This window comes from Crotalus tigris, unplaced genomic scaffold (assembly GCF_016545835.1).
Source record: "Crotalus tigris isolate CLP2741 ecotype Arizona unplaced genomic scaffold, ASM1654583v1 scf7180000024433.1590703, whole genome shotgun sequence".
NCBI lineage: Eukaryota > Metazoa > Chordata > Lepidosauria > Squamata > Viperidae > Crotalus > Crotalus tigris.
The window spans coordinates 1,254,689-1,280,626 of record NW_024100600.1 but is presented as its reverse complement, the minus strand read 5'-3'; the positions used below and the strand labels follow the sequence as shown (position 1 = coordinate 1,280,626).

General features: G+C 47.7%; 2 protein-coding genes across 7 annotated transcripts; one reads left to right on the top strand and one right to left on the bottom strand.

Annotated features, from left to right (window-relative positions):
• Nucleotides 1-2,852: 2,852 nt before the first annotated feature.
• On the bottom strand, nt 2,853-12,441 carry LOC120302487 (cytochrome b5). 3 transcript variants are annotated; one of them, XR_005555147.1, is made up of 7 exons: nt 12,224-12,441; nt 9,460-9,588; nt 8,646-8,672; nt 7,898-8,143; nt 7,488-7,597; nt 4,098-4,123; nt 2,853-3,461 (listed from the first exon to the last, which is right to left on the bottom strand). XR_005555147.1 is itself a non-coding variant. In XM_039330984.1 (5 exons), exons 1-5 carry the CDS (start codon nt 12,368-12,370, stop codon nt 3,371-3,373), a joined length of 420 nt encoding a protein of 139 aa, XP_039186918.1. In that variant the 5' UTR covers nt 12,371-12,430; the 3' UTR covers nt 2,853-3,370. The 3 variants fall into 3 exon arrangements, 1 of the variants encoding a protein (XP_039186918.1); XR_005555146.1 differs by lacking the exon at nt 7,488-7,597; XM_039330984.1 differs by lacking the exons at nt 7,488-7,597; nt 7,898-8,143 and having other exon boundaries at nt 12,224-12,430.
• An 8,707-nt stretch (nt 12,442-21,148) lies between these two features.
• Nucleotides 21,149-25,791, top strand: TERF2 (telomeric repeat binding factor 2). Of its 4 annotated transcripts, XM_039330979.1 has the most exons (10): nt 21,153-21,387; nt 21,547-21,630; nt 22,144-22,274; nt 22,787-22,873; nt 23,083-23,229; nt 23,495-23,856; nt 24,093-24,470; nt 24,811-24,893; nt 25,120-25,166; nt 25,538-25,791. In XM_039330979.1, the coding sequence occupies exons 1-10, from the start codon at nt 21,219-21,221 to the stop codon at nt 25,691-25,693; spliced, it is 1,644 nt and encodes a 547-aa protein (XP_039186913.1). In that variant the 5' UTR covers nt 21,153-21,218; the 3' UTR covers nt 25,694-25,791. The 4 variants fall into 4 exon arrangements, 3 of the variants coding, with proteins under 3 accessions (XP_039186914.1, XP_039186915.1, XP_039186913.1); XR_005555145.1 differs by lacking the exon at nt 25,538-25,791 and having other exon boundaries at nt 21,149-21,387; nt 24,093-24,694; XM_039330980.1 differs by lacking the exon at nt 23,083-23,229 and having other exon boundaries at nt 21,150-21,387.
• Nucleotides 25,792-25,938: the final 147 nt, after the last annotated feature.

Below are 25,938 nucleotides of genomic sequence, written 5' to 3'. Positions count from 1 at the left end.
GCATTAGACCGAGAGACCCTCCAGTATCCATTACAATGGGTTTGTTTGGGTTACAGAAATCTACCCATTAAAATTGTTCAAATCACTGTTTAAAACCCTTCCAGGCGGAATGCAAGCGTGTAGATAAGGGAGCCTTCAAGAAGTGGTTAGAGAAGGCGTGAAGACAGGGGGAGGGTTGGGGTGGGGGGAGGAATCTCTTGCTCCTCAGCAGGCAGGTCGGAAAGCATGGAAGGTCTGGAGGTGGATCCTACTTAGGCTTTTTTGGCTTATTCTGTAAATCCCTCAGGGCAGGTATGCAGATCTACCCAGAAGAACTAAAGGCCTGGACACTTGGGACACTGGTGCACAAGAGGCCATACTCCATACAGCTGGACTCACTTCTGAGTAAACATCCTTGTTTCCCACAACAGCTTTACACCTGTTAGACCAGTGCTGGGGTGGGGAGAGGGGGAATCCAAAACAAAACACCAGAGGCCCCATCACCTCCAGCTGAACAGTGCAGAGGGTTGCATGCCACTTTGGGCCTTGCCCCGAAAGAACCGCTCTGAACAGTGTTAGGCCTTTGACACAGTCTTCCTCCTTGTGGGGTTCTTCTCACTTTCCCTTGCAGGAGGGTTTACTTCTAAGTACCTGAAGGGGCAAGATTAAGCCTCCAGGTAGGGGTCCCTGTCGTTTTTAGTGCCACAGGGAAAGCTGGGGGACCCCTACCTGGAGGGGTCCCTCCAGGTAGGGGTCTACCAGCTTTCCCCATGGCACTAAAAACGACAACCTTTTGCTCAGAACTTCCTTTGGCACAGATCCAGGACTAGGGTTCCCAGGAATCAGGAGTGCCAAAAGCCTTTCTATGAGCCTCATCAAAGCCACTCAGATGGTCAGCTTAATTTCGCTGCTGAGCTCAGTGGGTTGCCTCCTCTTGGTCCCTGTTCTTCTCGCATTCCCTTCCTGCTCCTGACTAAATTAATTCACCTCAACTTGAGGTTTGGCTTTGCCTGATTTGCACTTTCTCATCTAGCCTGCAGCCTTTCCTGGAGATTTCTTACAGGGTTACCTGGAGGTAAGACAGGCAGCCTATAAATTGCATCAATCAATAAATAAGGTAAGTAAATAAATTTCCCATCCTGGTTCATCTTAGTTTTCAGAGATCAGCCAAGTCTGTGGCTCTGAGAAGGGGCCATCCAAACTGCACCCCAAGTGCTGCATGGCTCCTTTGCTTTGAATCTCTTCTTGTGCAAGGACTGACCAGTGCAAAATCATGGGAGACCCCAGGTTGTTCCACTATGGAGGTCAGTCAAGAGTTCATTGGCCATAGCTGCTCAGCATTTGAGGAAGAGAAGGTACTTCTCCAGTCTCCAGTTTGATCTTTCCCTACCCAACAGCAGATGCCAGCAATTGCACCTGGAGGTACCCAAAATGATGTTCCTTCCTGGGGTCTGCTGGTGGAGGGGGTGGGGTGGGGGGAAGGAGGGAAAGAGACACAAGTGCAGACGTCTATGGAGGTGAGAGGACTGTCCAGAAAGTGGGAGGGTTTGGCAGCCCTCTTCCGAAAGCCACTCAGTCAAAGCCAGAGCATCCAGCCTCAGGCTTGGTAGAGGGCACTGAAGACCCATGCAGAGCTCAGGAATCAGCTGGCAAGGAGAGAATGGATCTGCTACTGAATTGCTGCCAAACCCACTTGCTTAATGGACTCCTATTGCTCTATATTTTGACTCTCAACCAACCAGCTCGGCCCCATATCTGATTATTAAGAGTGCCAAGAGCAGGGGTCTGCTGAGGAAGCTTACACGGCACCCTTCTGGGGGAGGCTTATGTCTCAGCAGGTTTTGCTCTGTGTGGCTTTTCTCCAGACAGATAAGCCTGCTGAAGCCCATTCTTTTCTCAGAAGCAGACAGCCGCTGCCTGTTTCCCATAACCCTTATTCCAGTGGGATCAGCTTCCAAGACAAGATTTGAACCCTGGATTTAGGGAAAGAGATATACATGCATGGGTCTTGTTTTCTTATCAGCCGATTTCAACAAAGCCACAAGAGCAGATGCAGCCTCTGAGCAGGACCTCACCATCACCCCTAGGGCCAATCTGGCGGTTGGGTGCATTTTTTTGCACTGACATTACCAAATCCTTCAGGCTCTCATGTATGTATGACTGACGGGTTTGGCTGTTAGAAAGCCAGTTTCAAAGAAGCTGGAATCATTGCAAAACAATCCAGAGCCAGGGGCTCAGGAAAGACAACTTGAATCCAGTAAACTCCTAACCTACCGAGACCAGACAACCTGGCTAGAAGCCAGAGAAGATGCCGAAAACGTTTGTTCAAAATGGCCAGCCGCCTTGTCAGTACTTAACTTACAGAAGGGCTGGTTTCAGCTCAGGGCCGAAGAACTCACAGGTGCAGCTCAGTGGTGCTTCAGCAAGCATTCCATGCTTTTTGTGGGAAGTGTTCCCCTCACAAGAGAAAGACCTTCTTTTCACAAAACATACTGCAAATTGCTGTATTTTTTGACCTCTTTATGTGCCATCAACTCAGTATCTACTCTTAGCAGCCACAGAGATGTTCTCTGTAATTATCTGTCACCAACCTGGTCCTTCTGCCAAGATTCCAGCTGAGCCAGACAAGGCCTAATGAGGCTGGCATAGAACTCACAGGGCCCCAACCGCAGCTGGGCTTGGTGCTTTGGGCTGGCCTAGCTGGAATCTGGCTCAAGCCCTGCCCTGCTTCTGCTGTCCTGAGCTCAGGGCTCTAATCTTACATTGATGGAGAAGCCAAGAGCTCTCTCTCTCTCTTCCCCCCCCCCCAAACAATACACCAACAGCAGAAAAACCACCTGCTCAGCTGGGCACGTCAAGGAAATTAATCTGGCTGGTCTAGAGAAACTTTTATTACAGAACAGGCCAATTCAGAAGGCATACAATGAAACAGGACTACCAGTAAGTAAACCGAAACATAATTAAAAATACAGTGAATTAACAGTTGGAAATCCAAGTACAAGAGAAGCTTACAGAAAATCCTCCCAAGCAAGCCCTGTTGGCAGATGCTGGTGGGATAATTTTTTGCAGGGAACGTGGCTGCCTACCAGCTGCTAATAGTGCTTGATAGGATAAATTGACAAAGGTGGAGACTGCCACTCTACAACATCAGAACCAGTTAAATAAAAATGACTTGTAGCCGATGCCTGAAAAAGCACATCACAGTGGAATGACAGATCCTGGAGTTTACAGCAAAGATGGTGGTTTTCCTAGATCGTTGGTTGGCTTTGCAGGTAGCAGAGGCACTAAACTGATGGATAGAAGTGAAAGACATCTGGAAGCCATCAGAAGTTAAAAAAACATCTACAGCTGTCAACGGAGTGACGTGGGTGCAGATAACTGCAGACTCGGGTCAGGAGGATTTCCCATCCGTTATGTAGTAACGATACATCAAGCCCAGAACCAAGGCTCCCAGAATAGGGATCAGCCAGACCGTCCAGATGCTGAGGAACAAGCAATAAAGAAAAGGTGAGCCACATTTCCATGAATAGAAAGATGATTCCTGCTTTCAGAACTTCTGACTATTACATGCAAGATGGAATGTTGGAGGTAAAGTGCCCCCCACGGCCCCTGCATACAGGAACATTTTGTGCATAATTATCATAAGCAAAAAGGCTGGCATCTCCAGCCCAGCACTTCTGTTCCTCTTCACAGTTGCAACTGCTGCATTTCTGGAACTCTCGGTTTCTTAGCACAAATACATTCTGAGGCAACATGGTCTCTTCTGCATGGTTCAGCCAATCGATGTGGCCACATGTTACTGACACTGACACTCGCTACAGAATTTCCCATTTCATGGCACAGTATTATGAAGGCCACCAGTTAAGGATCGCTAAGGATAAAGTTATCACAGAAATGTAAAACATGTTTACACTTGCATTAAACTTATTGTAAGGGTCTAATGTAAGTGCCAGCTGTAAGATTCTTCTCTTTGCCACCACCAGGGAGGTAGATTTCACTAGCTACACAATGCCTGTAAGTCTTCCAATTGAGACAGGAGGACACACATTTCCAGAGGCTGCTTTTAAAGCCAAAGGGAGTGCATTTCTTTGATTTACAATATTGTCAGAATACTGTACCTTGACTCACGGAATGGGCTTGGAACCTGGGGAGATAAAAGGCACATCCTTGTGTTAAGCTGATAATTGCTCAGAGAGCCAGATAACTCTTCCCATTTTTCTCACATCCTGGGGAGAAGGAAGTGTCTTAGTTTCCCTCCCCTGGTCCACCTCCCTATTTATTCTGTAATCACCATGTCCCACCGCTCTCCCCAACAGGCAAAGGGGGGCTTTCTAAAGGAGAACATCTTCTCTTTGCACAAAGACATCAGATGTCTGTCTGGCCAGGAGGCAAGTTACCCAAACAGGAAGCTAACCACCTGTACTGCTGCCGTCCTTGCCAGCTGTTGCAAGCAGATGGCGAGAGAAGTCGCTCTCCTTCCCTTTGATGGGCAGCAGAATGATGCAAAGGATATCCCAGGATGGGGAAGAAGTTGGAGGGGCAGGCAGGACCCAAGATATCGTTTCTCAATGCAAGAATTGTATCAATTGTTAGTATCTACAGCTCATTACTTTATTTGCTGTGGACCTGAGTGGAGAAGAAATGTTTCCAGTTTGTCCTGTGTGTAGATGATACAGTGAATTACGTTTCAGTTATTTGCAGAAAAATAAAAAGGACCTTTTTTAGCTGTAGAAGTGGGGCTGTGCCAATCAAAAACAGGCAGTTTTTTCAAAGGAACACAAGAGAGACTTTAGGAAGAATTTATTTTTGGGAGGTGTTACAGCGTGAGAGACCTTCAACGCAAACCCCAGGATGGGAGAATGGCAGCTCAGACAAAACTCCTTTCCTTTTCAGCCCAAATAATGGCTGTTTTCCTGAAAAGCTATGTGGCTTGGATCAGGACGTGTCACTCTGCTCACCACCTCCATAAATGCTAGGGAAAAAGAACAAAGGAATGAGCAACAGTCTGCATATGAGCCTTGTGAGTCAACAGCCTTTCATTTTAGGAAAAACTATCGGGTCAGTAGGAAGAGTGGGAGCAGGAGATGAGGCCCCATGAAAAGAGGAGACGTTTCCAGAGAAGAGCCAGTCCTGAAATCCAAACCGTGGCCTTGGGAAGGAGGAGAGGCTGATCGGAGCAGAATGGCTGGATGGGGTGGAGGCTCACTGGCTTCAGAAAGGAAGGCGCAGGAGACCTTCTGACATGACTGGCCCAAAAGGCCCCAGCCGAACAAACAGAAACTCTCTGCGTCAACAGATAATCCCAGTGCAAGAGCAGTAAGACCATTAAGTCAGAGACACATTTTTGGGCTGCTATTCATCACAGATAATGGACATGAACAGGAGGGGAGAAAGAGTGTAAACGTAGAAGCCTCCGGGAAAAACCTAGGTTTGTATCAAAATTGGTTTGATAACAGTTTTCACAACAAAAGCATCCTGCTGCTCAAAACTGGAGCAGAAAGCACTCCAACTCCTTTATAGTCTGAGCTTTACTGTGTGCTGCAAACCAAGCCTAAGTCTGTACTTTATGATTCCATATATGAGGCAGTCAGAAAACAAGCCAATTAGCTAACCAATTTAAGCAAGTTGTGCAAACACAGCCATTGTTTCTTTGATCTCCTGCCCTGTTTCCTTCTCCTGCCTTTATCCCCTGGGCCTGGCACACCAGGTTGCTCTGAGGTTTGGCACTTTGCAGCCATAGGCATTGCTTTGGACACTCTTTCTGGGCCCAGGTTTTCCCCAAACTGGAAGGCAGCTCCCCTAGAGAGCCTGGGCAGCGCTTGTGGGACCCAACATTTTCAGAAGGTGAGAAAAGCCACTTCAGAGCATTCTGCAGGCAGCCCTTCCAACTTCCCAGCCATCTCTGCCATCTTCCCCAGAGGCAACGAAGCAAAGACACAGCAACAGGAAGATTTATGCTGTAGTTTTCACATAGGAAAACTGGGAGGGCAGTTCAAGAGTGGAGCCGACAAGTCCAAGAGATGTGGCAGGATGTTCAAGGAGATCTCTGCATCAGCTGGAAGAGAGAACTGGCTTCCAGGCAAAAGATGGGAAGGGCTGCCATTCAGAGGCTGGCCGTGTGGGCAGTCCCCTTGTGAAGGGCAGGTCACCTGGAAAGGCAGCAGATTCAGGAATTGGCTGAAGCCAAGCTGAGATTCCTGCCTTGCTCCCAGAAGAAAGGACTTGTCCCCACATTTCCCTGGGAGGTGTTACTGGGAAGAAACATCAATGGCAGAACTGGAAGTATGTTGTCTTTCAGTTCCATTCCTTGTTGCTAGTCCAGAAGGACAGGTGGAAAGAAAGCAGAATCGCTACCATGCCTTGCTTCCCGTGACAGGATATGGCCACCTCATAACCAGCTGGCCATCAACCCAAAGTTAGCCTCAATTCCAACCAAATCCCATCTAAGAGATCTCAAAAAGATTGGCCAGCTACAGTCATGTCAAAGGTAACCTTTAAATTCTGGCCTCCCCTTTTCCAATTAAAGCTGCCTCATCATACCATAAGCCCCCTCCCTAGGACTGGCAGATGCAAGCATCTATTTGGATCTCAACCTCTTTATGTTCCTGTTCCCACTGCAGGAGGACCAATCTCAGGACTTTTTCCCTGGTTTCAGCTAAAGCATTTCTCAAAAAGCCCAAGACAGGATTCGCCCCCTCTGAATCGTATAACTGGCCCTGCTGGTAAATGTCACTGGTTCCTGAAACTCAACAGGCATTAGCTGAACACGCAGAAAGGGAGCAAGCAGGGAGGAAGGAAGGGAACACGCAAGAGCAGCCCTTCGATTAGGCCTGGCAAAAGAAGAAAACAAAACACACACAAAGGATAGGCTTCAGAGAGGGTTTCCTGGGCTAAGAGTCTCCAAAGAATCCAGAATGGCTGCTACCTGGATCCCAAAGTGAAGACAGGATTTGTTTAGGGAAATTGCTGGCTGTTACCAAAATGGTTGTCACAAGTGAGGGTTGTGAAACGGGGCAGCTGGACAGCCTTGCAGAAGAGGAAAAAGAAAGACAGCCAACGGGTCAGTTCATTCTCCAGCCACCTGAATGCAGCAGACCTGATCTGAGGGAGTGAGCAGAGCCCACAGCAGGGTTTTGACAGGGCCTGGAAGCCTTTTCTCAGAGGCAAGTATCATAGCGCTGTGTTTCCCCGCACAGCCCAGGGTCTCCCCGCAGGTAAACCCCTCCTGTGCCTCTGAAAAAGCAGGTAGAGAAGCGGAAAAACCCTGCAAAACTTCTGGCACCACTTAAGCTGTCAAGCCATAATGAGGCAGGCATATTTACCCCAGTGCCTCTCTTCCCATTAAACTTCCAGCCTGGGAGAGTTTATCCTTGCAGGAGCAATGCCACCAAGCCTCTGTTCTCCCCCAGAATCATAAGCTACAGAAAGGCCCACAGAAAGGTTTACAGCCTCCAATATCACTCCTGGGAGGGGCTCTTGTACAAAGTTGTTTTCAGCTCTGGCCTCACCTCAGGCCCCTTGGGAGAAATCAAGGCCACCCACGGCATCTGAAAGTTTGATGACTCTCTCAGCACAAGTTCAGTGAGCTATAAGCTGGGACATCATGCTCATCATAAGCCTTTGTTGACACAAGACAGGGAGGGAGAGGCAAAATAGGACAATTACAAACTGGGCTGCAAGCTAAGCTGCAGAAAGCTTTTATTCCCTTGCTGCAAAGGACTGCACTCTGCTCACCACACGGCACTCTACCCAAAGGGAAGAGGCCCCTCAGCTACCTCCAGCAAGAGGGCTATCCTGCAGCACAATGACTGTACCGCAGTACGCCACAAGACCTCCTCATACTCCCTCTGCTGCAAGATAGAGCAGTCAAGATGAAGCAGGAAGTCCCGGCTCCTCCAGCAAATGCCAAGTGCCTTACCCAAGGATCTCTGCCCCAGAGGACTTTCTCCTATTCAGCCAAGGATCCGTCTATCCCCTCAGGAGGCCCATAAAGGACAAAAAGATAAAGTCCTTTTCTCTTGGAGGCCCCCAAGAGCTGGCAGTCAGAAGTCTGCTGCCTCTGGACACAGGTCCAATCAAAGCAGGTCCCCAAGTACTCAAACAATTTTCCTTCCATGGTGGAAGACTGACAAGCGGCATCCCTTGCAGGGTAGAAAGATGCTGCCTGCAAAAAAGAGGAGTGGTTGACAACTCATGAATCAATAGCCTTGTGCTCAGGAGGATCTGTGCTGCTGGAGACAAAGCCACTGCATTCTGGCCAGCTGTACAAGGGTAGTCCCCCCCCCCCAGGACAGCATCTTACCTCTGCCACATGAAACAACTCACTCAGCTGAAAACATGTTTCTGTTTTTACAGCATCTTTTTAGGTACTGAAAGATGAGTGTTTTCCTGTGAGACAGGTCTATCAGAGTATCCTGGTCTATCCAAATATGGGATGGAGCATACTGCTTCTGCTTTTGCCTTTCAGCCCCAATCTAGGAGTCTTCACAGGCAGTCGCTTCTGCGACCAACTATTTCTGTGTAAAATTTAAATTTACAAATAAAGATGCTACCTTTAATTCTTTGATGTCTCCCTTTAATTCTTTGTCGGTAAATTTAAATTTAGTACTGAAGGAGGCTTCCCTGCTAGAATAAAAAGGAAAATATATTACCAGAATTGGCCTTACCTTGGAAGCATCAGGTTTGCGATCATCCTGTTGAAAAAGGGGAAAGAAGGGAGAGACTCTTGTTACACATCTGAGAAATACCGTCTCCTCTGCCTCCTCTGAAGGAATGACTGACTTCCCTGGTAACCACCGAAGACCCTGAAGAGGGGTACGGGCTGCTGATAGATGGGTCAGTAGGGAGCCTGGTGGCAACTAATAATATTCTGCTGGGTAGAACTGAATGATTTTAAAAGTAAAATACAGGAAATGAATGCAATATTAAGTCTGGATATAATAAATCTACCTATATATACTTGGAAGCATCAATTCTGCATAGAAAATCTAAAAAAATACACTGAATTGAAATCACTGCTCCCCTTTCATCTATGGTGATAAACCACTGTTAAGGCCTTTGCTGCCCTGAAGGGAAAATACCACCCAGAAAATGAAACGTCTTTTCATAAAGGAAACGACCAAAGGTATCTTCCCTTCATTTTTATATCCATTTCGATTGATCCACGTCAGCTTAGCCATTTATTTCAGGATCCCTCTGGAGAGATGTGGGTAAGACATCAAACCCGGCGAGTGAGACCATCCATCTCTCCTAGCTAAGCCTGGCTTCACTTGAATAACCTGCTTGAAACTCAAGGGAGAGATTCTGGGGAGAAGGCCTGGCCTGCTAAACAGGAAACCTCAGATAAGCCAAGCAAAGGAAGAAGGGCTCCCAGGGCCACTGAGGCACGGGGACTCAGAAAAGGAGCTGCTCCCCAGGGAGAAAACCTTTCAACACAAATATCACAAGAGCCCCAAATTTATTTTATGAATTAAATTTTACCGGATGGATCTCTCCTATGAGATACTGCTTGAGCATTTCTTTAGCATCCATGGAATGGCCAACATCTTCAAAGCTCTCTGTGGCATCTCTACCAGCTTGTTCAAGCAGAACCTTATCTCCACCTGGATGCTAAAAAGGACAGAAAGTCTGAGAAAGAGGAGCAAACAGAGAATGACCACTCTATATTACGGTATAGGGAACTGCAAGCATTCAAGATTTTTCTCACTGAAATTTACTTTTCACTTTACCATAAAGTAAAATCCATTACATGGAAGCAACAGGACCTATTTCCTAGCAGACTTTTAAAGGCCTGCATTCTATTAATGCAACCATATTGAGGTCTATTCAGAAACAAGCTCTTTGAATTCCACAGAAACTCTGAGGTAAATTAACATGTATGTCATGTCCTTTATGGGAACTAGCTTAAGGAAACCCAGCCTCCATCAACCAAGCACCTAAATTGATACTGTCAATATTGCAAATATAGACCGTGTGGTCTCCTCCAAGCATCTAAATTTAAAACTCATCTGTCCACAGAAATATGGCCAGAACAAAGGATTGTGGGAGCTGCAATTCATCCACATTGACATACCTTCCCATGCTGTTCTAGTTACTCAGGAAGGAGTTTGTTTTTCTTATCTCTGAACAAATTAATGCTCGTATGTTGAACACACTTCGCAAATTTCAGAAAATTTGCAAGACTTCTATGGCCTATTCTTGTCCCTAATATTTTGAGGGTGACAGCAGCTCTTTATTCTGCTTAAGGCTTAGCTGCTCAAGATTCTTTGTGCTCCTAAGATGCTGGATGCAGGCAGGAGCTTTGGCAAGCAGATTGTCAGGCTGCCTGCTGTGGACCACCAAGCAAGGCATGCAAAGGAAAGTCTTCTCTTCTGCTGGCTGAATGCCCAGAATTAATCCTAGCTGGTTCCCTCAGGAAGATGGCCTCCCTCTGGCTGAACTGCTGCCCAGAGAGGTGGATAATGGCAGGGCAGCAGGACAAATGGGCCAGCGTGCTGAGAAGGCTACTTATATGATCTTTCCAACTGATGTTTGACTTCCTGCTTCCCCCTCCCCGCCCCCAGGGAGCAGATGCCATCAGCTGACAGCAGCACAGGAGCCAGACAGCTTGTTGGGTCAGTGAGTGCAAAGCGGGCAAAACATGCCCAGACACACCCACAGCACACTGCAAAGAACCCTGCGGTGGATTTTACTCCCAGGGTAAAACTCCTTCAAGGGTGAGGTGGGGAGCAGAGGTTAAGGGAATAATCTCTGATTGACGTCATTAGTTTCCCCTTGTGGCAAATTTCACATTTTTACCCAGAGAAACACAGCAAGCAATGTGGACATAGGGGGAAGTAAGGAGACATGGACAACAGACAATAAGGCTCCATTTGTACCCTTAGCAATTGAGTTCCCTTCTTCTCTTTGCTTCTGTGGCCTCTGAAGTGAAGGGTGCTTATCCCAAGACATTCAACAGACTTCTCTGCATAGCTCAGATTAGATATGAGCCTGACAAGCTCTCTTGCTAATTTATTCATTTACATGATTCAATTTTTGTGCCACCAAACTTTGGGCAGCTCACAATATAAGTTGACCTTAAGTTTCTTAAGTTAACTTCCAGTTCACTGGAGGAGGCCAGGATGTCACAAGGACTTCTATTCCTGGTACTCCTTACAGGCTGTTGTTCCCGATGCTTTAAATAATCCAGCTCAACAAGAGGCATAATTGGATGTACAAAAAGATTGAGAAATTGGATTAATCAAGAGCTAAGGGGTATTTCGGGCAGCATAATAATGTTCCAGTAGCATGCTGAGAGGTGGGAAACATGTGCCCATTCAGCTTTGCTTCCTAACTTCCAGATCTGGCTGTAAGACCCTGGCTCCAGGGTCTTACAACCGTTTAGGAGTTTAGGAGTGGCGAAGGCTCCAGAGCCAGCACCCAGAGGACTACAAGAGGAAGTTAGCCTCTCCCTTTTCTGCCCTGCAAATATTCTAAATTCTCACTTTGGGTCACAGGCCGCTGAGCTCTTCCCTGGGTACCCTTCCTGAAGACAACTATGATGCCCTCTTGACCGAGAGCTGGCTGGCAGCAACCTTATGTTATCCTCAGCACTATTTAAACTATTTATTTGCTAAGATATTTTAAATACACCCAACACATGAAGAAGTAAAAAAGGAAATGAAGATGATGATTTTAAGTACAGTCATGCCGATTAGGTGGCTCTACCATTTGAGCAATCTGTGATAATTTTATTATAGTTTCACCTTGTGATTAGTTGTTTTCATGCCTGTAATATAATATTCAAGCAAAAAGACAGTTGAAGATATTCCTATAAAAAAGAAATAAAATAAGGAGTTCTTGTGTCATTTAGGATTTCGGTTCTACTGCTCTCCTTCCTTCAAGTGACTGCCCTGCCAGTCCAGTGTTGAACCTTGAACCGCTATACAGAATTTGCTGCGATGCAACAATATGCGTTTAAATATAACAAATCCCCCCCACAACGTCCCAAAGGCCTGGCTTGCATCTGCCTTGTAGAAGGGCCGTTCAGCAAGCCAGACCGCTCTGGGGGAGGAGGCGAGGAAACGGCTCTCCCGGCCTGCCCGCTCCAAGAAGGCGGCGCCGGAGGCCCTTCCGCTGAGCGGCGCGTCCCAAGAGCCGGGGGGCGACGGGCCACGAGCCAGCCATCCCGACGGGGCCCAGGGCAGCGGCAGCCTCTTCGGCGAGGGACGCGGCCTCGTTTGCCTCCGGCCACCCTCGCGCCCACCTCGTCGAGGAAGCGGGTGACGTCATAGACGCGATCGTGGATGACCAGCCAGGCCTCCCGGTCGGTGCTGCGCTTCGCCACCTCGGCCAAGGTGAAAAACGGGCCGGCCTCCGGCCTCGCGCCGCTACACTCTCCGGCCGTCCCCATCCGCGATTCCCGCCTCACTGGTCTCGGCCCTGTGGGCCGCCGCCGGCCCTTCCCCTCGCTCGGCCAATAGCAGCCGCGCGCGCGCCGCGAGGCAACCAATCAGGCGCGGAGCCATCCGGGCCTTCCGGAAGGAAGTGACATTGCTGGATGGGCGCCGATCGTCAGCCCGGGAGGCCTCCCTCCTGGGCTGCATCCCCGACGCGGCGCGGCTGAGTCCGGAGCGAGCCAAGCCGAGTTGGGCCACTCTGGCGCCTCCCTCCTGCGGCAAGCACCAGGGGAGACCCGGAGGTCACGGAGCCCGACCCTCCGCGCGCCCTGGCGGACCTCCGCCTGATGCATGCGGGCGCTCGAGCCCGGAGAGCTGCCTTGGCGAAAACCGTTTTCCGGCTCACCGTTCAGGAAACGGGGACAGCGAATTGACCCTCCCGCTTCCAAATATCTTAATTCTCGCGGTCAAGAGCTTTCTCTGTAACCTGCCACATTTTTGGGAGAGCAGCCGTCAAGAAACCTCCTGGGTGTAGGGAGTTGTATCAATATATATGTATGTATGTATGTATGTGTGTATAAATGTGTGTGTGTGTGTGTGTGTATATATATATATATATATATATATATATAATATATATATATATATATATATATATATATATATATGTTTTCTGAGGTTTTCGCGGGTGTTTGTATGTAGGTCTTTGGTTGTTCGGGTTTTCTCCCACGTAAAATTGGAAGCGTCTTGGCGACGTTTCGACGAAGTCCCATTCGTCATCTTCAGGCTGGTACTTTCAGCTTCGTGCTTCGGGGAGTAATGTGTGGTCTTAGCTGTTTCTTTTAACTGCCAGCGGGGGTATGAACTGATTGGGTGGGAGCTTGGCTGTATTCTGATTGGGTGGAGGTGTGTTCTGATTGGTTAGGGGCGTGGCTGTCCTCTGATTGGCTGGGGGGGTTGGCTGTCCTCTGATTGGCTGGGGGGTTGGCTGAGCTCTGATTGGCTGGGGGAGTGTTCTGTTTGGTTGTGCTCAGGTTAGTCTGAGTTGCAGGGGGGTTTAAGATGGTGGGCTGCCTTGCTATTTTTTGGCTTCGCGTTCGTGGTCGTGCCTCATCTTCATGGAGGGTGTCAGTTTGCTTCATGTATGGATTGGAGGGGTTTAAAGTGGCTAATGATGCAGCTGTGGTCTGGCTTCTGGTTTGTGGTCGTGCCTCGTCATCGGTGTGGCTTTGGGTTTGTTTTTTGCGTGGATGTGTGGTGGTGACATCCTGTGTGGTTTTTGTGAGTGTGGGTCTGGTATCATTTTTTGTGTTAGGGAGTCGTTTGTCAATAAGGGCGAGTTTCCAAATGGCTGGTAGGCGGGAGGTATCATCTCGCTTGTTCATGCTGTGTGGGCGTTTTTCTATCTCGATGGCTTCTCTGATTATTCTGTTATTAAAATGTTTACTTTTGGCAATGGTTCTGGTATTTTTAAAGTCAATTTCATGTCCTGTGGCTTTAAGGCAGCGGTTCTCAACCTATGGGTCGCGACCCCATTTGGGGTCGATCGACCATTTTACGGGGGTCGCCAAACAATGCGATCTGCCATTTTCCCCCCTCAGGGGGCGGTGCCGCATATGCGCACTGCGCATGGGGCCAGCGCCGCGCATGGGGACGCCATCGTGCATGCGCACCGCGCATGGGGGCGCTGCCACGCATGGGGGCACCGCGCATGCGCGGCACGTTTGTGTGACGGGGGTCGCCGTCACGCAAACGTTGAGAAACACTGCTTTAAGGTGTTGGACCAGGGAAGATGTTGGTTCCTCTTTTTTGACTGAGTTCTTATGTTCTTCAATGCGTGCACTTATTCTTCTGTTGGTTTGTCCGATGTATGTGTTGGGACAAGTAGTGCATGGGATTTCATATATTCCTTGATTTTCTAAGTCAATTTTATCTTTGGGGTTTCTAAGGATGGTGGATATTTTTCTGTTTGTGCAGAATGCTGTTTTGATGTTGTGTTTATGGAGGATCTTACTGATTCTGTCTGTGGTGCCTTTTATGTATGGGAGGAGGGCTTTGCCGTTTTCTTGTTCTTTGTCTTGGATTTTAGTGGGGGTTTCTTTTTGGATTAGGTTTGTAATCTTATTTCTTTGGAATCCATTGGATGTTAGTACATTGGTGAGAGTGTGTAGTTCGGGTTTTAGGTGTTGTTCGTCAGCTAAGCGTTTTGTTCTGGAGATGAGTGTCTTGGCTACAGAGTTGATCTGTGCTGGGTGGTGGTGTGAGAGAGCGTGCAGATAGCGGTTTGTGTGTGTTTTCTTCTGGTAGATGGTGTGTCCTAGGGAGCCATTGGATTTCTTGTAGACTAAGACATCCAGGAAGGGAAGTTGGTTGTTAGCTTCTGTTTCCATGGTGAACTGTATTTTGGGGTGTAGGCTGTTGAGGTGTGTGAGGAAGTTGTCCAGTTTTTCTTTCCCATGTGGCCAGATTATGAAGGTGTCGTCTACGTATCTGAGCCAGAGTTTGGGTTTGTGATCCGATTTTTCTAGAGCTTGGGTTTCAAAGTGTTCCATGTAGAGGTTTGCAATGACAGGTGAGAGGGGTGATCCCATGGGTGCTCCTTCTGTTTGTTTGTATTTTTGTCCATTATAGATGGAAGTATGTATTGGATAGGCAATACATACAAGTGTCGCCAAGACGCTTCCAATTTTACGCGGGAGAAAACCCGAACAACCAAAGATAGATAGATAGATAGATAGATAGATAGATATATTGGTACAACATATATATATATATATATATATATATATAATATATATATATATATATATATATATATATATATTGGTACAACTCCCTACACCCATTTGCTTTATTGGCCGCTGCCCAGGGTTGCCTTCAGTGAGATTGGGGAGCTATGTAAATTAATAAATATCTAAATTACTTTTTATCCTGTCTTTTAAAATATATAATTGAAGGTGGTGAACATTATCTCAATCTCCTGCACCACCCTGTGCAGCGAGGTGAGCTAAGAGAGCGACTGGCTGCTTTCATGGTCAAGGGAAGTCTAGAACTCAAAAGTCTCCCACTTTCTAGGCCAGCAATTTCACCACTACATCAAACTGGCTCTCCAGTTGGGCACCAGGCGATATGAATTAGCCTGCCAAATGATCCTTACTTCTGAAAATGTACTGGTGATCTAGAAGCCTGGCTCTCAACGTTCTGCACATGGCCGCTCTTTGTTGAGCACGATGGATAGGAAAGAAAGCAGGCCCAGCGGGCTCCTATATGAAAAGTATATAAACCATGCAATACATTAAACTGTAAAATATGGTCTGATTATTCCCCAGGGACAGTCTTGTCTTCCTGTTCTTTGTTTTGTCAGTCACGGGAAATATTTTCGGGTGGGGGACAGCCTGTGTGGAAAGCCGTCATTTTCACAGGAAATGTGCACTTCTCTTTATTTTCCAGTCGAGCAAGTTTGGCCACATGAGCTGGAGGCTAGCCCAGCAGCTTCTTCATTTATTTACCATCAAGTTACAGAGAGTTGGAATGGGGTGGAGATAATGATAGGCCAGAGATACACAATCACAATGCAGACCTATCTGTGTGGTGGCTCCATCTTATCTGAGGTAATAAAAACAAAAAATGTAGGTAGGGTAAATTGGTCACTCCCTTCGTTTGTTTAAAGGTGACACAAGCATTACCTTGAGCTTCTGGAAAGCTCATTATACATGGATGGAATTTGGAAGAATCAGAGTAATTTATTTCCCCATCTGACTTTCAAACAAAGTGATAGATTTGCTTTACAAGTATCTATGTGTCCTTCATCCAATGGTTCGATGCATAAACCCTTCGGATATGTATTTCAGTTGAGTGTGAATACAGGAGCTTTGTTCCCCACTTCCCTCCCTCCATGACATCTGCGATGGTTTCTGGACTCCAGAGCAGCATTTCAGAAGAGGATCTCTTAGAGCAGCGGGTCTCCACCTGTGGGTCGGGACCCCATTTGGGGTCGAACGACCATTTCACGGGGGTCGTCAAACAACGCAATCCGCCATTTTTCCCCCCTTTTCCTTAGCTATGCTACTCCCTTTTATTCTATTGGCTTTTGAAAGCCAATAGAATAGACTCTCTTGAATAGAGTCTAATTCTATTGGCTTTCAAAAGCCAATAGGAATTGTCCAGGCTGTCTCTGCCCTGCTGAGCCCGCCAAAATCCCATTCTGCAAATGGTGCTGCACCAGTTGAGTAGTCCTCGACTTAACGACCGGTTGAGTAGTCCTCGACTTACGACCAGTTGGGGGTCGCGGCATTAAAAAGGTTGAGAACCACTGTCTTAGAGCAAGGATGCAAAAAAGGGTGGGGCAGGGGATCTTTTCCCTACACTATAGGTTTTACCAACACCCTCAGTGTGATAATGAACTATGATCTGCCATTGCATTTCAGCTACTAAGTCCAATTAATGACCTTACAGCAAAGAACTGTTGCTGGTGGTATCTGGCCAAAATAATTAACACATTCATCTGTGGTGAGATTTACTGGAAAGTAAGCACAGTAAGAGCCAGTTAGTATTCAATGTTGTGGTCAAAGGTGCTGGACTAGGCACAGCAAGACCTGAATTCTAGTCCTCTCTCTTTTCAGCCTAGATTCTTGAATTAGAAATCCTGAAAAAGAGTACTGGCAGCCCCCTTCCCAAAATGTTATTCAGAAAACTGCATGGACCAGAGCATGTAGTCACCAAGAACCATGGCCTATAACAGGAAGGAGCATGAAAAGTATGGCTAAAGTTCACAGGCTACCCTAATGCTGTAGGGTTCCTCCAGCAAGTATATTGTGTCAGTTACTATTTCTGCAATGCCTGGAGACATGCTGCTTGCTCCTTGAGCTGGTTGCAGTGCTGCCTTTGGCTCTCATGCCCCAGCTCCAGCCAAGTTAGTGCCCAGACAAGGCCTGGCTGTGGCATCTCTGCATTTGCTGATGGCAGTGGGAGCGAGAGGGGGGCTTGTAATTTTTCTGGGTTTTTGTGTGTGTGTGTGTGTAGCTTCCCTCTCACTTTTACAGTAACGTGCAGAAGGCCAGGCATAGGAGGCTGCTGTAATGTGCAGATCTTTCTCCTGGAATGTTTTCTTTCATCTCTAATCGCTGCACTGAGGCTCATAAATCAGGCAGTCAAGACAAAAAGCCAAACAAGAAGCATAATTTGCTTCTTCCTGGTCCTTGTTGTTTTTGGCACACAGAAAGCAGAGACATTCCCACTAATGACACCATGGGGGACTGTGGATGAGGAAACATCAGCCTGGTGACTCCCCACCTCTCTTCTCTTTCAAGGCATGCCAAGAGATCCTTGGATGCTGATGAACAGAATGGACATGGGCCTTTGCTTCTTGGAGAACAAGCCATGTTCTTCAGGCATTGCTTGCCCAGGACCAACAGGAAAGCTCTCTACTTGAAGTTGGGAAGCAAGTTCAGACAATTCCACTATTTGTCTATTTATATGTCTTCACACACATATTTAATCTCTCTCTCTCTTAACATTCATTCACACACAGAGTGAGAGCTTGGAACCAGTGCTCCCTGGTGGGGTCAGAACACCTTGCGCTGTTGAGTCCTGAGAACAATCCACTTCTGAAGGGGCCTAGTCATGGTCACCAAGATCTTGGTGTTGCTGAGCTTCTAGTTAGCTTCCTCTGGACAGCAGGCTCGGCAGGAGAAAAGCAGTCATCTACTCACAATTGTACCTACTCTGGTAGGATGGATAGAACTTTAATAAGAACCACCTGCATACTTTAACATACATATATTATTTTCATTTATCTTTTGATGTGATGTATCCCTCATCTCCTTTATGGGAAGTATGAATGGCAACTCGGATACAGAGGAGGGAGGGAAATAAGAAGGGAGGCTGCATCAATGCAGTTAGGTTTTCATATTTTAACATGGAGAAGAACATTTTTCTCAAACATAAGGGAAATACTTAAATTTATCATTGTGATCATAAAATCATGCAGCATCTTTTCTACATTGTTCCCTTTAAAATGCATTGTTCTCTGTTAAAACTGTCATAAACAATTTATCATCCAGTTAAAAATTATTCATAAGCTACATATATTTAGTGGTAGTATTAACTTTGACCAAAGGTGAGCTGCCTGTGATAATCCCCACAATGTAAACTCAGCATCTGGTACTTGTAGGGTGAAAGGTGAAAAACCAACTTCCTCTTTTTAAATGCTATCCTTTTTCCTAAATGGCATGAAAGGGCCTTTGCTCACTTTCCCTTAATTTTCCACTTGCTCTCCGAAGGGCTTCCTGGCATTTCCTCCTCCTCCTCCTTCTGCAGTGAGTAACTGAGAAGGGAGTTTCTGAAATGCCCAGGAGACACTGAAGGAACTAACTCCCTTTCCTTGAATAGCTGCTGGGTACAAAGGTGGTGCTAGAGGTGGGAGGGGGTGCGGGTAGGAGAACCAAAGACCCTGCCCAGCATTAAGTTGGTTCTGCTGTAAACAATGGAGGAACAGATATCTGACAGGGGCTTGCCCCATAATTATCCTGCTTCAGTTTAATATCTTGAAGTTTTAATACAGTTTAAAAATGTGATTTTCAATTATCTACTAATTATTGGGCTGTAGTATTCTATGGAGAATCCCCAGCATATCTGCTTCTTCACCTGGTCTGCAAAGAAGAGCTAACAAGAGGGAAGAATGCCTAGCACGAGAGGTAGAGTTTTAGGAAGGCAATCTGAAGTCCTTGGAGATCCTTCCGAAATATTGCTGTGCCCAGCCTGAAATAGGGAAGAAGACAGGGGAAACTAAGCTTACACTACAGTGAGCATTCAGCCCACACCAGATACGTAAATGCAGGATAAACAAGGGCTGGGCATCCCACAGAGGATCCAGAGGTCGACTGGGAGCTAGGCCTGAAGTCAGTCCTGTTAAGAGTGTTGGCAAGGACAGGCTGGGATAGCAGCAGAATGTGTGGCCAGGGAGGAGAGTGTGAATCGGGAAGCAGGGCCCAAATGGAATGCTGAATTTGGATGGGATGGGCCACATCCTGCCCCTCTTAGCCTTTGGCCGAGATAAGCATTTCCAGAGAATGGGAAGGAGGGAGAGGAAGAAAAACAGATTAAACCTGGTTTTGAAGTCTAAAAGTGATTTAAAGAGAAAGGCCATACATGGTATACATCAGATCAGAATAAGATGGGCAAGGGTGTGTTATTATATGTTGTTCTACCTGCTTAAAGTAGTTATCCCCACACCGATACTATCAATATCCCTAAGACTGTATAATATTAAAGAAAACTGCCCCTTCATCTATGCAATCTTTCTTATCTGCAAAAAGAATCTGCTGCCAAAGGACAAACCATCAGAAGCATCAATTAGCTTCCCCCCCACCCCATGACTTAGCATTACAGCTAATTTAAAAAGTATTGGCAGCATTGTGTTTCCATTTTAAAATGGTGAAATCCCTCACAAACACAACTAGTTCACCTTGGGCACAGGAACAAGTTTTGTGAAACTAGTTTTATGACATGGATATGACTTGTGCTCCAACTGCAGAACATCCCCTCGGGGAAGGGGAACACAGAGTCTCTTGCTCCGAAGAGATGTTTCTCCAATGGCTGCATGTAGGCAGGAAGAACAGAAAATGCTTTTATTAGTGCACTACAAAAGTTCCCCGTGCTGTGGCCAGAGTTGTAGGGCATGGCTGTTCAGGCCCCCCACTCCCAAATGACTGCAGTTACCTCTGTCCAGTACAAAGAACAAAAACCAGGGCTGTCTGTCCTCCTTCAGAGGGATCTGCTTCTACTCAGTTATAAAAAGCCTCTCCCCCCCCCCACACTGTATAGCCCAGGAAGAAGGGGTCCCTGCTGCAGGCAGTTTTGTAATGTGGGCCACAGATGAGCTGTAGGCTATCTGGCTCACCAAAGGTTGACCCAAGAAAACCTGAAGCCTTCACTTTGGGAATTCTCTCCAGTACCTCTTTTTAGAACACAGAGAGCACCACCAATTCATTTCAATACACTTGCCTGCACCCCGAGGCCACAGGATGATTCCTGTGGCACATCTGATTTCAGAGGATTGCTTCCTCTCCCAGTGAGTCCCAAAGCCCTGCCCATTAATCTGGGGCATCCTATGCTCTTTCCCTGGGCATATTCTGCCACCAAATGTGATATAGAGGAAGATATAAATACCAAATGGAAGTCCTGGCAGGGGCACTGCTACCTTTGGACATAGAGCTGAAAGGGTCCCTGGCATAGCACCCCTTGTGGTCAACCAGCAGGGCCCCGTGCAACGGCATCAGGTGCCCAGCTTTCCCGAGCTCTTTGCCACTTGGAAGAACCATTTTAACACTTTCCTTTTGCTTTTGCTTCTTCTCCCTCTGCTGTTGGTCATCTGTTGGTCACAATCGTGAGAATCGCCTGCTTTCCCAGCTTTGGAGGGGGCAGCGAGGAATCTCGCCAGCCTGCCTGCACGGAGGACCCTCTGAACGCCCCCCCCCCTCCGTTCTGGGCAGCCAGAAGGGCCATAATTCTGCTCTGGGCGAGGCGAACCGGCAAAGCAACGCCTGCCCACCCCCTATTGCCAGGCCGAGAGGGACCGGGCGCTGTGCCCCGCTAAGGCTGCCTGCCAGCAGCTCTCGGATGCCCTCTCGAGGATGCAGCCTGTCTGGCGTGAAAGGCCAGGTTGCTCCTCCTGGGCGTTCAAGGGAAGAAACAACCCGCCCCCGCCCGCCCCCCCGCAGCATCCCGGCTGCCCAGGCGCCCTTGGGGGGGCTCAGCCGCTCACTGCGCTTGCGTCCCAGAGGGCGCCTCGCGGTCCGGTGGCGGGAGGCGCGCGGAAGAAGGCTTGATTTCCGGCGCGCGGGTGACGTCACGTGAGCGGGAATGGCCACGGCAAGCGCTGCGGCGGCCGAGCAGGCGGCGGAGGCGCGGAGCATGGAGCTGGAGGCGGTGGGGAACCGCTGGACCGTCCTCTTCTACGCCCACCAGGCCTTGCGGGCCTTCCGGGCCGGGAACAGCCAGGACTTCCGGCAGCTGCGCGACGTCCTCACCGGTACGCCGTCGCCTCGGGAGGCCCGTCGCGGCCGGCAGCGGGGGGTGTCGGGGGGAGCTCCCGCAACGAAATCCGAGCGGGCTGCGGGGCCTCCCGGGGGTGCGTGCTCGCAGCCGCCTGGCCCCGCTTGACCGCCGCCGCCTCTGCCTTGTTCCCCAGCCGTGTTGGCGCGGCCGGTGGCCCTGGAGGAGCCGATCCGGATCCAGCTGCGGATTATCCAGATCCTGTCCAGGCTGGAGGAAGGTGAGCGGGGCCCAGCCCCTTTTCGCTCGCTCCCGGGCCGCCGGGCCGGGCTGGCTGGGCGCTGCGGCTGAGAGGGATTGGCTTCGAGGAGCTCTGCGCGATCCGATCTCAGTCTAAAGGCCAAAGCGCTGCATGCGGGGTCTCTGAGGCACGGGCTGCCTGCATGAGGGCGGTCACCTGGGCGGCTAGTACCCGCTCCCTTCAGGCTTCTCCCTAGCCAGCCCAGCAGCCGGGCTCTCTCAAGCTGAGCTGGGCTGGGCTGGGGTCGGAGTTTGGGGGGGACTCACAAAGAATCGTAGTAGTGGAGGAACAGAGGTTATAGTAATTTAGCAGAATAGTGCTATAGTAAGCAGGACAAGCCCTTGTGGATGTGTTGCCTATATTCTGTGGATTACAGGATTTTGCTTAAAAGTAACTGAAGCATCTGTACCTCTGAAATGTACATTCCATTTTTTCCAATCGTATGGGTGTGCTATCATAGTTTGAAAGTAACAAGCCTCTTTTATATTTTAGATTGGACCATTGATTCAGAAACTGAGCTCACGCCTCTTGAAAATGGGCTTGCCCTTCTGGAGAAGCTCAGAGAGGAATGCCATATCAATGTGGAAATAATGGAGGAATTAAAGAAAAGAATAAAGGAGGCTGTAAGGATGCCTGTTTCATCTCCTGTCGACACTAATTTCAGTGGTGATGATGGTCACTCTTTTTAAGCAGGACGAGGGGGGCCACACGGGGAAAATTGTTTTGGAAGTAATATAGTACCCCACTAAAAAAAACAACCTTTCCCCTTTCTCTTTTTTCCAGTTCAAAACTGACTGTTAACTATATTTACAAATGTCCCTGACTTGCTTTGTATAGATTTAATAGCTACAAAACTCTGACACTTTGAGAAAAGAATAGGAAGGCCAGCTGCTCTCAGATGATGAAAGTCAACTAGTGAAACCACCAAAGGAGCAGGCCTTGGATGTTGAGAGCAAGGCTCTGAAAATGGAAGCAAGGGAGCTGCCATGGGCTCAATCTCCACTTTGTTTCCATTGAGTTCAGAATTGGAGAAAGGGCTTTACTGGGGGCCACGTAAAACAGATCCGGAAAACACTTTGTTTAGAAATCCAGAAAAGGTATGCTTGCATTCTTATTCTTATTTTTTTTGCTTCAGGCTGTTATCACCTGTATTAAGAACAAAGAATATGAACATGCCAACAAAATCTTAAAGAAGTACCTGTCACAGGATCCAAGCAGCAAGGTGAACATTTTGGATATGTCCCAGTAATGAGTCTTTCCTTCCCTTGCAAAGTCAGTGCCTTTTTTGGATGCCTGTCTTCTCTCAAAGGGTAGAAGAGAACAGGCATTTGGCTGCTAATTGTGGTTGTTTTAGAGCATTATGGACTGGCAGTCAGCTTACCCTTCTAGGCCCTTCAAAGATGTGGATCTCTACTGCTTTTCCTTGGCTAGCAAATTAAGGCTATTTTGCATCACATCATCCAAGAGAAAAACTCTTCTCATCCAGCCATCTGTCAGTTCTCCTACAAAGCTTTCCAGCAGCGGATTCTTCTCTTCTTTGAACCTTACTTGGATGATTGTGAGCCATTTCTCTTAGTGGTGAGTGTTGGTTTGCGGTCACGTAATGATTTGATCATTACTTCAATGGCCACATAGTGCTACAATTACAGTACTAGAAATCAATCCTCGGAATAGAAACAGGAACAGTAATAATTATATAGTTATAGCAATGGCAAGATATTAAGGTAACACAGGAGTTCAGTTTTTCTCAGTAGTAGTTTTGTGTGGGAAAAACAACTACAGTCTGTCTGCATTCTGCACCATATTAAAAGTCTTGTGGTGACTCTCGTGCTTTTTATTTAAGATGGCAAAAAAGTATTGCGATGATCATGTGGAGTCCAAGGAGAGTCCAGCAGCAGCTAGCAGGGATAGAACGGCTGTTTTGGGGGCTGCACAAGAGGCCCCCGAGACCTCGAGGACAGCAAATGGAGAGAGAGTAGGAAAACTCAGCGAGGCCCCAGAGGCAGGAGGAAGGCCGGAGTCTGGAGCAGGAACCGGAGAAACAGCAGCAAAATCTTTGCCAGCACTGGATGAACGTGAAGTATTGGGCTGCGCGGAGGCTGCCGATGAGCCCACCAAAGCATCCATACAGGTGGATGGAGCGACAGGGATAGCAGAGCCCGCTGCCATGGCCCCCGTGTCTGGGGCTTCCGACGACTCAATGCAGTAAGTCCTCTCTGGCATGAGAGTCCATGTACAAAGGCTGCGGATTGCGAATATTGGGCAAAGGAATGTTAGAGCAACCCTATTTGTTCAGGGAACTCTATAAATATGACCGGACATTTTCCCCTGGTGAAGGAGGCACAGCAGTGACCTCATTTAGAGAGGCCTCCTTGCTCTTCAGCTGGATAGAAATTGGCAGAGCTCACAGAATATTCTTCTGGGGTTCCTGTGTTTTGTAGGGCCTCAAGCCAGAAGCCAGCTTTCTACGTGCTTTCTGTGCTGAGAGAAGCCTTCAAGATTCTTTCTGATGCCCCAGACCCTGAGGAGGCCTTCTTGCAACTGGACAAGACTGACTGGACTTATTCCAAGCCACTCTCTCCTTCCGGCTCCCCCAGAGCTAAACGCCAGAATATGGAAAACGTCACTGTCCCTGCTCTTCTCGACCTGGAGAAGATCAGATCTGTGCCCTCTATAAGCAACATGCTCTTGTGGAAAGAGGGGGAACATCGCAGGCATTCCCCTACCAGGCAGTTGGTTGCAAAGCCACTTGTGACTCTGGAGGTCCAGTCATCAGAGTGTGAAGAGAGCCACCCAAGTGCACCACCCCCAGGTTCCAGGTATGGTGAGGGCTCCCTTTGGGTCTCTGTTAGGAGAGATGGCAGAGCTGCAGTCTTGGAAGTATTGGCACTTTCTTCTTGCAGATCTCCTCGGGCATTTTCACGGTTTGGCCATAGCCACTTCCCTAAAGGGGAAGGGATGTGCCCCAGCAGGGATGTGCCCCTCTGGGTGGGCATCAGGATGATTGAAGGAAGTCATTTTTGAACTCCTATTGCGATTTGGGGTAAGAACAACGTCCCCTGGATGCTTGCCGATGTGTGCCTCTGTGGCTGAAAGTGTCTGATGCTGTCAGAGCCCAGGAGGGGCTCACGTGTAATCGGGCTTTCTTTTCTGCTTTAGGGGGGCCAAACAAGCAGTTCTTTCCGTTCTTCAGGAAGAGAAAGAATCCTGGAGTGATGAGGACGAGATCTTCATGGACCAGCGTGAGTGCATTATTGATGTATTTGCCCTAAACTCTGCCAGTAAGCCTGAAGGGAATGTTTATCCTCTCCGCTTGCGTTTCTGGTGCAATGTTGTGTTGTCCTGGCGAAAACCATCTGAGGCAGGAAGGTAGAAGCACTCTGGCTGTGTATGGCAGAAAAAATTCCCAGGCAAAATTTGTGCCTGCCAACCTCTGCGAGTGGTTTTCTTTTCCTTTTTTCCTTTCAGAATTAGAGTGGTCAGTTGGCACCAACACTTCTGGGGCTAAGAAGAAGGTAATGTAACCTAATACAAGCAGAGAACTTTCTGAAACAAAACAAATTGATCATTGCTCATTTCTCTTCTCTAAAAATAATTTAGACAGTCTAGATAATTATAGCCAATGATAGCACAGGAATCTGGGAAATTGCTGCTCAAGGGACTGCTCTGCTGTGGCTGCTGCTGTTTCAAGCTTTTTCAGCCTCCCTCAGAGTTGGCAAACATGTAACTTCTGAATGTAGACTAAGGTTGTGTTTCAGCCAATATAACTTAAAACTATTATGGGGACATAGAGTGCCTGGGGAATTTTTTTTTTTCATTTTCTGCACTTTTATTAATTTTAGCTGTTCCTGTTTATTCATGAGGGTTTCCATTAATTCTTTTGTAGTGGTCTTTAGAAGAGTCTGCATGGATCAAGGAAGGTGTGGAGAAGTTTGGGGAGGGGAACTGGAAAGCTATTTCTCAAACTTATCCTTTTAAGGATCGTACATCTGTGATGATCAAGGACCGCTGGCGAACAATGAAGAAACTGGGATTAAACTGAAATTGAGAAAAGATTGTGCCTTGAATTTATTGTATTAGCTGTCGCCCTGCCTTAAATATATTATGTAAAATAGGTAATAAAATGTTTGTATTGAATAATTTGCAGTCCAAGCAGCTTGTTTTATAGCAGTCGGTACATCAATCAACAGCAAACTAAGCATCAAAGAAGAACTGCATACCAACATAATCAAAGCAAGATAATAAAAGTCAAAACATATAGAATATGCCAGTATCTATGAAATATGG